At 34.1% G+C, this 17292-nt stretch overlaps 1 protein-coding gene across 1 annotated transcript in view; it reads right to left on the bottom strand.

Moving 5' to 3' along the window:
* LOC123560042 (uncharacterized) overlaps positions 1-11642 on the bottom strand; it is a 65397-nt gene extending 53755 nt beyond the window's left edge. The window contains exons 1-4 of the mRNA XM_045352290.2: positions 11516-11642; positions 11055-11175; positions 3583-3606; positions 89-286 (exon numbers count right to left, since the gene is read on the bottom strand). Of these exons, the coding sequence (XP_045208225.2) occupies positions 89-286; positions 3583-3606; positions 11055-11094 (262 nt within the window). The 5' untranslated portion in view covers positions 11095-11175; positions 11516-11642. The remainder of the gene's footprint in view (positions 1-88; positions 287-3582; positions 3607-11054; positions 11176-11515) is intronic.
* Between the last annotated feature and the right edge of the window lie 5650 nt (positions 11643-17292).

The following is a 17292-nucleotide window of genomic DNA, read 5'->3' as shown; positions in this document are numbered from 1 at the left end:
TACCATGTGGAACAACACTGTCAAAATAGCGTCATTTGAATATTAAACATACAGAAAATCAAAGAATATCAAAAATACATGCACTCACTGTTGCACGCGCCAATCGTTCCGCTCCAGGCTGCTCCGGTCAGTCCAGCTATACATGTAATATTCTTCTGTAGATTCAATGTATCTAGCACATAACCTTCCGAACACGTGACCGTCACCGGCTGGTCGCCGACCCATCCAACAGTCTCCGACAATTTCATATTAGGTCCTGCTACCAAATCTGGACATTGGTTGTTTGCTTTTAACATAATCATACAATTATAGAGCAATTATTCTAATAAAATATACAGTATGTTTTTGAAGCTTTTAAAGTGATATATACGTTATAAGATTAAATTATATTTTCTTGCGTTCACGTATGTGTAAACCTTACCTTATAACGCAAAAACCTATTAAAGCCCCTAAATATACATGTATATGTGTGACTACACATTTCTTAGTCAGATCTACATCGTTTTCTACCTGATGATCATTATTTCGATTCAAAATTTGGTAAAAAAGTTATTTTCAAACTTTTTGGCGCAGACGATAAAAGCATTAAAGACAGAAAAGTCGAGCCTGAGAAAGTGTTTATTTAGAATAACAAGGACATTAGGGGCTTTATGCAATGGTGTAATGAGGCAGGGTTTATTCATGCATGAACAAAACTAATCTTATAATATACACATTTTCGGCGGGCAGTTAACATAACCAGTCTTCCTGCATTCTGCACCAGTACAAAACTGTTCTCCGCAAGTAACTGCCAACCTCCCCACATGAATCACAGGCGCAGGACGAATGGTTTCAGACACAATGTCTTGTATGAAATTGTCACGGAGAACATACGCCTCGCCCAAGGTTCGAACTCACGACCCCGTGATTCGTAAATCTGCGCTCTCCCTACTGAATCCATTAAAACCTTAAACATACTCATTTGTACTAAAACGGTTAAAGTGGAATGGTTATGCTTTTAGAATTACCGAGATTCAAGCTCTAGAACTTCCCGATTAGTTCAGATCTACTTAACCACATTGTTTAATGACTTTCAAACTGCCTTGTTTTAAAAATTGAATTGTTATCACCTATAGTTTGAGAAAAACACATATCATCTAAATGTAATCCAGCCGTTAAACTAATTTAAAATATATATGCCTATAATCACATATGAGAACCACAGAAAAGAAGACGGGTATTGGTCACACACAGACAGCAATAAAAACAGATTATGACAGGTACGGTAAATGGAAATATATAATAGGATTAAAAGCTTGCCAGGTACACAGATAGCAAGATTCTCCAAACAAAGAAGAAACAAAAGTTTTAAACATTTAGAAGCTGAATCATTCTATTAAATCTGCTAAATTTCTATGATGAACTTGTCCATCTTTTAATTTGGACCATTAACTGTTATTCAACACTGCTTTATAATTCACCAAATTCTCGAAAATAGATTATATGTTCGATATATACTTCAAACTCAAAAATGTTTCATTTTTAATTAAAGTGGAACCTCACAAAAAGAATAAAACAGGAAATTGAAAATAGAAATGTCTATAAAAATGAAAAAAAGCAAATCAGTAAACATTTGAAGGCGTTATTTTACATTAACACTCTGACACAAGTCAATTTCGTACAAGTTTACCCAAACAGTTTTTTTAAAATATTTATTGAGAGCTTCAGGTACTTAATTTGCATCGCGGAATGGCATAACTCTCCTTTATTTATGTTGTTGCTGGCACGTCGATTACGGAATTGATATTTTCCATATATACAATAATTGGAAAACCGTGCGATATTAAATAAATCCTTCTTTGAGGCTTCTGACCAAGCCTATTCAAATAAAGTACATTTATACAATTCAAAGGTGTACGACATTTTAAACGATATATCAGCTTGGGGCATGACTATTAAAAAATAACGTAGCCAATAAACTTAATGGTAGTAGGTAGCTCACAAACATTATTTTGCTTTGTTTTTTTTTCTGATGGGTTTTACGTCGCATCGACACAATTATAGGTAATATGGCAAATTCCCAGCTTTTGATGGAGGGGCGCGGCGGGGGGGGGGGGAGCGAAGACACACAGGTGTCACTCCGTGCATTATTACATCACGAGAGTACACGTGGGTAGCTCGATGGCTTCCTCACATGACGAATTCTACGCCTCAAGCGAAGCTCGAACCCATATCGGTGAAGTGCAAGTGATTTAAATTCAGCGGCATTTACCACTCGGCCAGGGAGGCCCCTCTATTCAAAATAAGATAGGCAATAAACTTAATGGCAGTAGCCCTCAAATGTGTAAGGAGTAATTCCACTATAACATCATAAATACAGAGAATGAGAATGAAAATCTCCTCTATATTATATACACAAATACTGTTATATTATCACATGAAGTAATGTATTGTGCAAATTCTATGTTAAGTATTTAATAGAAGATGATGTTCAAAATATTTTTACATCTATTTCTAAAAGACACTTTCTTCTATACATTGGCATACATCTATTCAGAGTTCAAAAATATCGGGAAAAACGATTCGCCTCGCGGAAAAGAAGCACGTTGCGTAAGTTAATTACATCACGGTGACCCTTCCTTAAGCTGTAAAATGTAGAAGTATGACATGTTTTTATTTGAAGCCCAACTTGTGATAGGCATCAAAATACTAAAAACAGACATACATTTACTACAGCAGATACCGCAATGTTTGCTTGTCATGATTGGGTTGCAACTAAATAAAACAATTTGAGATTACCATTTTTATCATGGTCTATTATGACATTATTCTAGACCATGCCTTTTACAACAACTGTAGAAATATTTTACAAGATTTCAAAAAAACGTTTGAACAGGATGTCTCATTGACCTGTAAACACCAATGTCGTTGTTTTAGTATGCTTGGATATCACAATGACCCGAAAACAAAAACCACTTTGTTATAAATAACTTGATATGTATGCCTGGATATGTCTTGACTCGATGGATACTAATTTGTTTCGCTAAAAGACTCTTAACCATGAACGAGAATGAACAATGTATTCAATTTATACATAATTTATTTTAGGCCGATTGTGAAGGAAGTTCTACAACTTATTTTAATCACTCTCGACACCTCATTCATGATGGAATCCATCGCCACGAGGGTATGAGAGAAGAGGCTACAGGTACCATTTTTCACGTCTTTGGTATGACGCGGACGCTCTACCACTAGGCTATCGAGGCGGTCGATAATATCTAAAATATTTGAGGCTTCATATATCGCAAATATCAAGACGGAACAAAATGTTTAAACAAAATTTACTGTAGTGTAATCAAACCGATGTTTCTAATGTTTTGTAAAAACTGATATTTCCTAATTAATTTAATTGCAACTAGTAAATTGCCTTAATAGTAATTATTCTATAAGTTAATCAAAATCATTATTATTCAAGCACCTTTCATTCTAGCTGCTGAAGAGAGACATTAATATAAGAGTTGAAAACAATTTTGTCAAATGAAAGGTTGGTGCGTGTAAAAGTGATATATTATAGCATACACAACATTTAGTTTTACAACTTACCGTATGTATTCCTCAAAATGCCAACTGAAAACGCAAACTTATATGTAAAGCAGTGTATATCAATTTATTTCTGACATGTAAAGATTGATAACTTTTCGCTACATACTAAGAAAAATATAAAAACGTGTTAGTAAAGAAATACGAGTTTCAACACCACATACCACACACCTTACAAAACAAATGCAGCTTGTAATGTACATATCACCTAGTCCAATTCATGGCGTAATTGTCACTTTCATTTCATTACGTCTCAGTGGACGGACCGTCTCAGGGGAGGTAACTAAGTCACTGATTGGGACTTCATATGACCCAACTGGGTGTGTAATATTCTCAAGTATGTTGCGGCTTTGACAAGATACAAACTTGCTATGAAACTTTATTGCAACAGACCCAAGTATTACCAAGTCTCACCAAGTCTCAAATCTGTTTATTCTTGAAGTGGGACACCGCTTTTGAACGGTCAGTGGCAAAATACCACTGGGGAGCTTAGTAAACCGGTGTATGGTGCGCATCCAACCTCACTCTTACACCCACCATGTTCTAAAGTTACCGGACAGTGTAAATAAAAGTAATCCCCGACAAGTGAATTTCAAACACAGGCACTAGAACAAAAGGAATGGCATGTAAAACATAATAATGTTCCTGTATAGTTATATAAAAAGCAAACCTTAAAAACCAAAAACGCATGTACTCAATGCCTTTGCAGAAGACAGAGCATCAAGAACATTTGAGATTTAATCTTTTGAATTAATGATTTACCGTTTTGTGTCAGCCAATACCCCGATCGACGTGATTATAATCTGTCTTGTATAAAGATGCTTCTTATAAAGTTCGCAAGAATCTATTCAATGGCAATATTCAAACTGCATTTAGTAAACATTAATGTTTTATGAAATAGGTCTTGAACCGACTTATTTAGACACATTGCATGTTTTCTGTCATTGTGTCTGACGGAGTAGGTGGCAGAATACACGATACGCATTTTAAAAAGCCTTTTGGGAACTACGTGCTTTGAAACTTATCCCCTGGCTTGTTTTGTCGGGCCCTTAGTAGTGTTTATACACTATTAATTTCAACAAATAAATCTGTCGAAAATGTCAATGGAAAAGTAATGCATGTTTAGAAACTACCGAAAAGGGCATTCGAATCGTCGCTCTTTTGGAACTTAAACGCTGAATTAAAAACTGTTTTATTTGGGAATATCAGCTGTTATTCATTTTTCTTGGATACATCTATATGTTGCCTACGAATGAAAGAAATATGTACTCAAGTTTACCTAATTATGATATCTTTTCAAGGTTTTGTTTTGCGGGTGGTTTTCTTCTAAAGTTTGTAATTCTGTTTAGATTACATATGCAATCATATTGTCAGGATATGTTAAAACTAATAATTATCATGTTGTAAAGTTCGATGAGATTCCTCTGACATGTTGAAAACTTTGAAATATTATCTTAAAGTATTCAATTATAAATTTTGCTCATTGTGTATCCCATAAGATGTTAAATGGGGTCATCACATTTTATAACAAAGAGGGATGTAAATCCAGAAAGGCTCAATAGTATATCTTGCAGTTGTAGCTATGGAATACATGCGCAGTATGATTCGTAAGGTTGTTTTTTAATACAAAAATATTTACACAAGCAGTTTTGTGTTTTGCAAATCGTTCCTTTTGCTTCCATTATGTATATGTGCCACGCGTGTACGGTAAAATGTGGCTATGCAGCATGTGCCATGTGAATTAAATAAACAATGCAAATGTATATCCATGTATGACTTCAAATTCATTTCGAATCATCATTTTGCAGTCTGTTTTTCATCTAATAGACTCAGTCAAATCGAGTCTGCTGTAATTCTTCTTGGTTGCATTCTTTGCTTCCAAATGATCTTTTTACAGATTTTATAACATGTGCACACTGCTTTGACCTCTAGACCGGATGTTCATTAGGGAAGTTCACGCAAGTTTTCCTGTAACGTTGACGAAAGCGTAAAATATGTGGAGTATCTGTGCAATATGAAATATTGAGACAATGTGTCTAGTGCATGATGGAAGATAAATTACCGCTTGTTAAATATGCTTGGTACCCATTCATCGAACGGCGCGTTTTAGGTGAGAAATGTACGGTTGGTGTTCTTATAATATACCTATGGGTAGGATATAACATGTACAGAGGCATTTTCTTTCTGGTCTGGTGCCAGTGGGCCTGGGTGCACACAATAAGCCAGTTTCAATTCTGCAGTTTTCCTTGCTACTTAGAGGTCGAAGGCAAGGTCAAATGAGTTCCTTTATCTGTTTGTTCAATTACTTTGGATATATTTTTGTGAAATGATTTTCATTTTAACGTCGGTAGATACACTGACGGAGGGTTTCGTTTGAAGGTAGTTCTGCACGTTTGATAAACCGGTAGTGATGGCGCATCATTTATTCGAATAACGTAAAATAAAACCTAGTCGTCATACAGAAACGAAAATCATTTATGACCTTGATGGCAACGGGTGAGCAAATGTATTAACCGGCGAGTAATTGTGTTACTCTCTTTCTAAAAATATTATGCCAAAAATATTAACACGTTATTAAAATTTCTTCTCATGAAAAGGAACACTTATGGTGAACATGCCACACTTGACTGAGCAGGTAATGAATACAAGGGTATCATCAAAGGTATCCAAATTCCAGTAGGCGCCGCCATTTTGTACTCATGCATATTCATTAGAAATAGCCTCTTTGCCAATGTGTTTTTACGCATCTTTAAGTCAATCTTTAGTGAACTACAACTACGTAATAAACAGACCTACAAAAAAACAATAATTTAGTTTAAACTATCTAACTCCTAAATCTTAAATGTCATATTGTAGAATCGAGATTAACTAAATGAATATTCATCATCTAAAAATAGACTCCCGCCCAAAAATATTACTACTATTATTCTTCTCGGTTGCATTCTCTGCTGCTTCCAGAGGTTCTTTTTAAGATTTTATTTCATACCAACTTTATTATTTTGACATTTTAAGTATAACCATCAAAACATACTGTACTAATAAAGTTATTCGAGATTTTTTACTTGTCTGTGAATGCTATTGCACGATACGTACCATCAACGGATAACAACATTTCAATTACTTCCCTTGTTTTTATCTAGAACTGTATAATGCATTTTTTTTCACTTTACTGAGCTATAAATATTTCGAACTTTGTAATTTCATGCCTTTTGATTAATTGTTTTCTAATTTTTAAGTTGTGAACTTTTTGTACGCACTTTTTTCAAATCCATCAGTTTGTTGGTGCCGACTTATATAAAAGCCCCTTTTCTGCTGGTTTAGTGGTTCTGGAGCTGTATTCATTAATGCAATGCAATTACTGGTATATGGCATATCTTTTCTTCCGTTGTATTTAAGAAATAATAAATCTGTTCCTATATTTTATCAGTTAATAAAATATGGGCAGGAGTTTGGATGCGTAATAATTAAATCACGACTGCGTAGCACGAGTGATTTAATTATTCGCATCCAAACAACTGCCCATGTTTTATTAACTGATAAAATTATTGGAACATATTTATTATTTCGATTCTAACAACGCAAATAATTCGCATTTTACAGTACTACATTTTCAGCGTAATACGTCATTCGGGTCATATGCTGTTACAATTTACCCCCAATGGTTAGAAAGTGTTGCATGGCCAATGGAACGTATAGATATTTGTTTCTTTTTTACCAGAATTTTGAGAAGTATTCATAAATTAGTAATCTAACAGCTCGAAAACTAATTATGAACAGAATCACCAAATTAGGCGAGTTGACCCTGTGTTTCGAGTGACGAGCTTAATTTTTGTATGACGTCACATCATTATGACGTCATATTTTATGTCATATATTTATGACGTCACCGCTGAATCATATTTGAGCTAATTGAATTCACTCGTAGAGATCAGAACGTGTTTTACGGACCTACACATAAGTCAGTATTACTTTTATTATTTTTATGTTTTTGAAATGCTGTTTTCAACCGTTTGGCCCTGAAATAATTCGAATGTAATGGAACTGAAGTAGAATATCTTATGTTACAATCATGGGGGGGCGGTGAAATGTAACAGCCAACCATATTTTATCGTAGATTCATGTATAGGCGATTTCACTGTATGTTTATATAGCAATTGCTGCGGATCGTGTTAGAATGCTAATTAAAACAGGGAAACATACGACTAAATTCTGATCTGTGCCACTAGCACAGCTGTCGACACTGATTCCCGAAATTTTGACAGAGATATGGTATTTATTATTGTCCGGTAGGATCGCTCATCAAAAGGTGTTTGTTTTTTTTTAAACACATAGTTCATAATTATTTTATTAAAGATCCTTAAAAGAATATTTAATATGCGCTAGAAGGAACTTTTTGGTAAGCTAAATCTTGTAATATATTGTAATGAACAGTGAACATAGTATGCTTTTTATTGGAAACTTTGATAGCAAGTGCACTGTGCTGACAAAATTACAAATAAAACGATGGATGTGCAGCTGTTAATTCAATAAACGCTTGCGGGTATGCTAATTGTTCATTTATTGATAGTACAAAGATAACATGTCCATTTCAGTAATTGATAAAGGCAATCAAAAATTGTATGAATCTAGTTTACTTAACAATGTCGCATGTGATGGGAAATCAATTACCGTGTTTAATTGAATCTTAATATCAACAAAAACGATAGTGATCGTTATGGCGCTATCATAAACAAGAATTATGTTATAAAGGCAAAAACTTGAGAATTTATTGTCTATTTACTTGTTACATGGAAATATTAAATATTGTTCAATATGAATAATGCAGTAGATCTATATGTACATCAATACATTTACGATAAGCCTATTTTGAAATGCAATGACCCGTAAAAACCAAAGTTGAAAGTTCTAACTGGTCACTTTTATGATTTAATTTTTTCCATAATTATGTTAGTATTTATGGTTTTTACAAAGGGTACAGTGTTCAAATCATAATTCTTGTAAAAGTTATCGCTAATTATATTCAAACCGCCAACAGTCCATAAATGAAATAAGTGGTGTTTAACGAAACCGCCAACAGTCCATAACTGGAAGACTGGTGTATAACGATGCAGATTTTTATCAACCTTGTAAACCATTTTATAACAGCATTACATAGAATTTTTAATAGATAATATTTCAAATAACCTCTCTTTAATTGCATAAGAATGCTTGTTTGCTGGTTTAGTTAGTTAGTTGTTGTTGTTGTTGTTGTTTTCATGTTGAAGGTGACTCCTTTTTGAAATATTATTCCCTTAATATCATGGTTTATGTAATTCGCGTTTGCAGAGATATTAATATCATCTATATATTGAAGTGTACAACGGTTTTTTTTTTATGTTTTTGATATGTGTAACACCTGTTAAAATACCTTTAATTGTGAAAGGACTTAAAATAAATTTTGCTCAGTATAGAAGACATTGATTGAATAGACAATCTAAATTAATCTAATTTAAAAACGGACAGAATGTCCTTTTGAATGAATGAATTTGCAGAAAGCAGACAATTTAATAGGGATGTCATCATTCTGTTATGTTTACAAATGGTAAACTGTTCAATTTTCCGAAAAATAAAGAAAGGTAGCCACTATCAAATCAGAACTTGTTTTTAAAAGTCCAAGCAAGAACGCAACAAATCCCCCATCAGAAACTAAGATTCCAGCGACCTTTTTTTCATAGCACGGACAAGTTATTAATGGGGTTAAATATAAATAAAGCCTCCGTCCTGATGAAATTTCCCCAAGACTATTAATGTGGCTCACCAAGAGAGACAGAGATATTCCAACTAGCTCTGAAACAGGTCTAATCCCAAAATACTGAAAGGAAGTAATCGTTGCACTGGTCTACTGGAAATGTCAAAATTCCAAGACTAGTAGCTTCAGGCTCATAATTATAACTCTAAACTGATAGAATATATTATTGTCTCAAATAACATGTCTAAGTTTGGCAGAAATGATCTCCACAGCCAGTATCAACATGGCTTCAGGTCAAAGCATAGTTCTGAAACAAAATTCCAAAGTTTCACATGCACTGTATTCAACAGTTTTAAGAATGGCCAACAAACTGACTTCATCTTAATGGACTTTGAACAGCAAAGTTTTTGACAAGGTGGACCATCATAGATTGATTCACTCTCGATAACCGAGTCAAGTTCCACCATTATGATCCCAACTGAGCATGTCATTTCTCAAGGACTGTTCCAAAAGTTTTTTTGATTTTTTAAAAAAAAGTGATCATCCGAAAACATTAAAAGGCGTGTGTTAAAACTTTGATGGACTAAGCAGACCGCACTTGTCTTAACAACATCAAACATGCGTCCCGAAGAAAAATCAGTTAATGTTTCAGTATGACATGCATTTAATTTATTGAGAAATATAAGTCCATTTTTCTTTCGTGTCAACTTGTGGAGTTCAGGTTAGCGACTTTCACACTCCCGGCGCGCATTTTTGATTGACATCTCTTAAACAAATATATTTTTTCCAAGAAAGAATCATTATTTGAAGAGAATTTAAATTTATTCATCATTTTTATTATATTTAAGTGTAATCCCAAACAAGTGAATAAATATATCATAACACTTAAGATTCAATAAAAAGCCCAATCCTCGGATCGTCTCGTCATTTATCTTTTTTAATAAAAAACTTTCCCGCGTATTCTAAACATAGTACCAAAATACTGTAGGTCTATTTTTCTCCTTTCTGGCAATTGTCCATTATTGAAACTTCTCAGCAGCAAATCTATCTTGCTTTATTGTTTCAAAGAAACAAAACTACCCTTTGATCTTTCCATTTATAAATTCCTGTTTTTTCTTGAATTCATTCACGGTCGTCAAATTGTATTGATGGCGTAATTCAACAGTAATGTTTGTGTGGAACATGTTTTCCGGCACTTAACTTTTATTTAACGGGTGTGAAAAGAGTGAAGGTAGGGGTTACATATGGAATGATAACATGAAAACCAGTTCGATGTCCATATTTTTCTCAGTCATTGTATAGAAAATCAAAATTTAAACAACCGGTTAACTTTCTGTCCAATTCTCTCTGGTTTTCAAGTAAGCATTTTTTTTTTTGGTTTTAAACACTTCGACGTCGCACTGGCGAATGTAACAGCCTCGCCGTTGAGTCACTTCAGTCAAATCGTATATCGTTCGTAACAACATTTTATAGCGAAACGAACATATCATTTTACAAGATATTCTTTGCCAGAAAATATAGCGGCATGAAATAAAAGCAAAAAATGGTTGAGTAACGCTGCAATTAAAATGTCACGTCAGTAGGCTTGTTAGGAGGTTTATGGGTAAAACAATGAGAGTAGCGGAACCATATGATCGGCTCCAAGTCTTAGATATGCTGGACTTTTATACAAACTAGATGTCGAAACGGATTGAAAAAGATTTAACTTTGGCATATTTCACCTTAAGCAAATCAAAATAAATTTTACCTGCAAAGAGCAGCACAATATTCCTTTCTCCTTGCATCATACTTCCCGCTATATCCCGGACCTCAAGTCTTTCTCAGATGACTTGACTTTGTATTACTCTTTACATCTCACTCTTTCTTTCCTTAAAATTGAATAATTTCTAATCTATTAATGTAATTAGAAATAATTTGTTAACGGAATTGATTTTGAGTAAAGAAAATACGACCGTCAATTAAATTTCAAAAGGAAGGAAAATATAAAAGTATAGTATTACGCTGCTGCTGTTAAGTCCAATGCCCTCATAGAAGAGACCTGCGAATTATCTGGGGAACTTTAGTCTAAGCACTGTACTTAAGACAGGAAAATATAGATTATTTAGGCAAACAACAGAAATGTTAACACAAGATTTTGTTACTGACGAATTTTTCTTGTTTAAGACCAAATTAAACAAAAGATGTACTTAACATATTTAAAATACAAACACGATATTGAGCGAACTGTTTCTTTATTTTTCCTTGGATTATCCACAATTTTCAGATGTCGTTTACTGTTTGCGTTAGATTCAAAGCCGTGCTGCACACTGTTTATTCTATCACCGAGACAGATGCCATATCTATCGCGGCCGCTTCTGGTTACGTATTCGAAATATCCGTTGACAGGACAGATATTTCCGATAAAGGTTTATTTTGCCGCATGAAATATTCTGATTACCGTACATATAGTTGAACCAATAAATCGACATACATAGTTTTCTGTTATTTATTATTAATATTAAAATGTTCTAAAATCAGAGGGTTCTAACATTTTAGCCATTTAAGATATTTAAGACATTATTTAAGACATTACGTGTATGAATACATGGAAAGTTTGGAGTTTGAAAACTAAGTACCACATAAACTTCAGTATTATTTAAGCTAAACATACTTAAATAAATATATTTGTGACTCAGTTTCTTAAATAATTATTTAAGACAATTTTGTCGATGGTAAGTAAATGTGGAATATAAGAACGTCTGTCCATCTGTGATAGAAAACAACCAAAATAGCTGCAGTTCTATTTAGAATATATACGATAACATTAACACGGAAACAGCAAATAAATAACCACGCATCAGCCGTTTCCATATATAATTGAGCCGTGTCGTGAGAAAACCAACATAGTGCGACCAGCATGGATCCAGAACTGCATGGATCCTGACCAGACTGCGCGGATGTGCAGGCTGTTCTGGATCCATGCTGGTCGCAAATGCACTATGTTGGTTTTCTCATGGCGCGGCTCATATATGTAGTCATTTTACTTAATTTTAATCAAACCATTTCCCATCCATTTTCTGTGTTTCTTGCACATATTGTAAGCAATATGCAGCATGTACAGTATTATAATTCAACCGATTTCTAAAGCATATGTTTCTTTGACATACAGTGTGCAATATTCAGCGGTATCCACCACTGGCACCAGATCATTAAGAAAATGCCTCCGTACATGTTATACCCTACCCCTAGGTATTCTATAAGAACCATGGTCGTGAACGGGAAAATATACTAACCCGTTTCAATCGTACATTTAATACCTAAAACAGGCAGTGCGGTAAATGTGTACTATGGATATCAAACAAGTGGTAATTTATCTTCCATTGTGTACCGGTCACATTTTTTCAATACATCTTATCTTAGAAAAACAACGCGTAGTTTATAGTTATTTCAACATTACACAAAAAACTTGCTTGAACTTCCCTGGTGAAGTTCCGTTCTAGATTACAAAACCATTCTGATTGGCTGTTGTGAAAATGTATGTCAATCGTCATTTTACTACACGTGTTCGCTAAAATGTGAAAATGCAGCAAAATGTGCAAAATGAATAAAATATACAGAACAGATGCAGACCAAAGTACGATTTCAAATTAAAGATCATATACAAGATGAATTTCATTCATCATTTCGAGTTTTAGTGTAAAATTGTGATTTTTTTAAAATCTGTTTTTGTTTGTTTACGTTTCGCCAAACATGTGCGCACTGTCGTGACCTCTAGACCGGATGTTCATTAGGGAAGTTCAAGCCAGTTTTTTCTGTAACGTTGACGAAAGCATAAAATATGTTGATAATCTCAGAAATATGGAATATTGAGACAGTGTGACTGGTGCACGATGGAAGATAAATTATCGCTTGTTCAATATACTAGGTACCTATTCACCGAACTGCGCGTTTAAGTTGAGAAATGTACGATTGAAACGGGTTAGTGCACTTTCCCGTTCATGACCATGGTTCTTATAGAATACCTAGGGGTAGGGTATAACACGTACGGAGGAATTTTCTTTCTGATCTGGTGCCAGTGGTATCCACTAACCTCTAAAACTTTGAGCTGTGACCTTTGGCTGTCACTCACATTTGACCAAAGTCATAGTTGTGGGATGGATAAAAAAGGCTGAATTATGCAAAAACACTATCCATAGACTCCGCTTTAGAACGTATTGTTTGTCCAAACTTTTGATATTTTTTACATCAATAACATATATTTTTAAAATCAAATTGATGTGGTAAAGTGAGAGGTGTTTCGATATTATGATTGTGGGTTTGAGTCACACTTCAGCAGTTACAATATTTTGATAAGTATTTATTAGCTTATTTTAAATCATAAAAGGGATTTGTCACGAAATGTCTTTAAACATTTCAATTCAATTGGACAGTGTCTTCAATGAATTGTACATGCATGGATATTTTAGACTTGTTTGGTTTGTTTTTCCGTCATGCAATCATATTGTCGCATTGGTTGAATTAGTGGCCTCATGATTACTAAATCTGAGCAGAGCTGGTGACAGGTTGCTATATTTTTGGAGAAATATATTATGAAACATAGATCTAAGTAACTGATGGAGTATGTTACAAAAGTAATCTTTAAGTGCCGTGTGGCGGCTGTAAAATGTCCCCCCGTACTTGGATTCAGTGTTGTTATATTTTCTGTTCCTTTCGGATCGTGGTGTCCGTTCAACATGTGTAACAGAGTTCCGTTTAAGCCGGTACTAGGGGGCGTGAGAGGTGTTGTACATTTCATTACCACTCATGAACAGACTCAACAAAACTGAGTCTGCTATTATTCTTCTTAGTTGAATTCATCTTTTTACAGATTTTATTATCAGGTCTTTAATGTTATGTTTGGTTTGTAGTTTATGATTGCCATGCCTAAATTAATATGTCGAAATGTTGTTTATGGTATTTAGCGGGTTTAACCTCTTTGTTCATTCTCGAACTAGCTCTAGATTTTATAACGAATGATCCACTGACTGCTGCTTTATTCGTTTAGTATCTTGCATGATGAATATTCTGATCTTAACTTTACAACACAGTTGTCTAAAACAGTAAAAGGTCGATCAAACTTTGACAAAGCGGTGTTTGTATGTTGAAATTTGTTTTGATTTAGATTGGTTTAACTGTTTTGTTGGTGGGTTTTTTGTGTGAGTCACGCATGAGATGTGTAATGTGGTATGCTATTTATCTGTATGTATATTCTTTAGGACAGGGCATGAACCAGCTACGTGGACCTTGATTTTTTGCTAGAATGAATTGACAAATTTGGACCTGAGGCAATTTTTCATAATGGGAATTTATGGGATAATCAAAACATTCATAACGTGAATAGAAATTTTTTCTACAATGCAGATTTTAATGAAACGTTTCACATCATATGGTCTATAATTTGGTGAAATAAAATGTATAGGTCCGTATGCTTAATTTTTAGGATCTTTGACCATGAATAAAGTAAACTACACATTTAAAGCTAATTTTAAGACGTTATTTTAATTATTAAATGTGTCAGATGTTTTGATACGCCGAATCCAGGCTTTATTCTACCTTTTCCGGATAAATGACGTTACCCCATCACTTCCGGTTTACCAAACGTGCAGAACTACCTTGGTCGGCTTAAGCCGTTTCAGTGTCTTTATTTCGAAAATGTACTCACATGTTTGGGTTCGCTTTGAACTTTGCGGATGTATTCTGCAACATTGTACTTTTTTATTTGTGTATTTTTACTTTTTTCCCGAATTAGCAAGATGAATAAAGAACAATGGATTATTTTTGTTCAAAGTCGTACAAAATCCACGGTTATATTTCATTCTGAGATGTTTTTCTATTAAACGACGGCTGGAAGTTGTGTGTTATTATTCATTCTAACATGGCTCGATTTGATTTCCAGTTAAACAAAGAGGAAAATCAAGCTCTTTATATTCTGCGATAAACAATGGTTGACGCGTAGAGCATTATGACGTCAATTATGACGTCAAATTGCCACATGACGTCCGATACATTACTCCTCGCGTAAATGAAGTCCAGCATAATATTTATTAAAATATATCAATGGGCATGTCAGAATGAAAACAATCAAGGCCTTCTTGTGACGATTTTTCGTCTAATTTACCACGGTTCATCGTTCAGATGCTTCAGTATTTAACCAATTCCTGCGCATCTGAACTCTGAACCGTGGTAAATCAGACGATAAACTACTGAACTACTGAAGGACTTGATTATTTGTTAAACAATTCATTCTTCTGGCGTCACAATTACGTCATAGCGTTAGACGGCATAACGGCGCGCTGGAAAAGAAATTTGCAGAGATCGTCAAGGACGTACTTAATAATCGTTAATAACGTGTTAGAATCGAAATAATATATCCTATACGGTGATTTGTTCATGAATAAAATCATTGTTTGTCGTTTTGATGCGTATTATTATATCATTCAGGTTATGCCCTCGTGATATAATTCCTCAGGATCTAAACTCCAAACAATGTTTTTATTATGACAAATCACTGTTTGTGATATATTATTTTTTTTTTAGATATTTCAAAGAAAACATGAAACATCTATTACATACACTAAATATTAGAGCGTTTTGTTTTTTTTTTTTTTTTTTTTTTTTTTTCTTGATTTGAAGTATCACGAATACCTTATTTTATCAGCAGTTCTGTAAAACACAAAGTCTGTTTTCAGATCGTGCTTTCTATACTATGTCAAATAAAATGTATTTGCTGTACGCATTATAATTACTTTAAAGTGGTAAAAAATACGTTTTTAGTTCCGACAACCTTCTCTCTTTGACGGTGTCTTCGCTTTATTTACTGTGTGCTTTACAGAAAATTCATAGAACCTGAAAGCTGAAATTAAAAAAAAGAAACACTTAAAAGGTTCACATGTTGTTTACAATTTTTGCTGACCACAATGAAAATGTAACTTTGCACAACAAATGGAAAGTACACAATCGGATTCTAAATAACATATTCATTGGCCAAACGTGGAGGAAATCCCGCCTCCAATATTCCTGTAATCATAATTATAACAAGTAAATTCGATGAATTGGTATCCCCTGCCGAAAGGGTTTGTGGTGAGGAATGGCAAAAAAATATTTCCGGCAAGAAGTTAAGGATGTTACTAAGAAGCAAATAATTTCATTAGTCAAAATCAATTTAACAGAAAACAAATTTTTAATTAAAGAGTACATAATAAATGTATGATACTTTGATCCTGACTAAAGAATTTATTTTAAATGGAATATGTTTACTGTAATAAGCTTAGCTTTTAAAATTAAATGCAGTTGATTGAAATGTGAGCTTGAAGTTTAACTAGAACGAAATATTGTCTTTGAGTGGTTTGGCACAAAGTGTTGCTGTTTAATTTGTACATTTGAATTTAAAAGAACAGGGCCCAGTTGTTCGAAACTTTAACAGTTGATTAAGCTAACAGTCGATTAACTTTTAAATTAATATTTCGACATTTTAGAAAACCTAGAAAAACAAATTGTATGGCTTAAGGATTATGAACACTAAAACGTCTTTACAGTAAAATTAAAACATCTTACCATGTTTCCCATCAAGACTAGTATTTTGACTCAAAATTTAACAGGCGATTAGTTTCCAGGTGTCCTTAAGAGAACACAATCAAGTAAGACATCTTGAACATGGCTGGGAGCAAGGTTGGTGCAGGAATGGAAATATATATATATAAAAGTGAAAAACAAATGCGTGAAGGGGGTGGGGGGCAGAGGATGCATGATCGGTGGTGGGCATGACTGGGTGGAGGAGCAAGGTGGGAGAATGGTACAACTTGCCAGTTGATAAATATTGATGAAAGGTTTGAAAAAAATCTAAAATAAGGAATGAAAAAAATAGGGGGAGGGGTTGGGAGGGGGTGTGATCAAGGCAAGTGGGTGACCAGGTGTGAGTGCACAACTTCACATGTTTATAATAAATGTTCATGGAAAAGAATGAAAGA

This window comes from Mercenaria mercenaria, chromosome 10 (genome assembly GCF_021730395.1).
Source record: "Mercenaria mercenaria strain notata chromosome 10, MADL_Memer_1, whole genome shotgun sequence".
NCBI lineage: Eukaryota > Metazoa > Mollusca > Bivalvia > Venerida > Veneridae > Mercenaria > Mercenaria mercenaria.
Note: the sequence above shows the minus strand (reverse complement) of the source record. Positions and strands in the feature narration are given on the sequence as shown.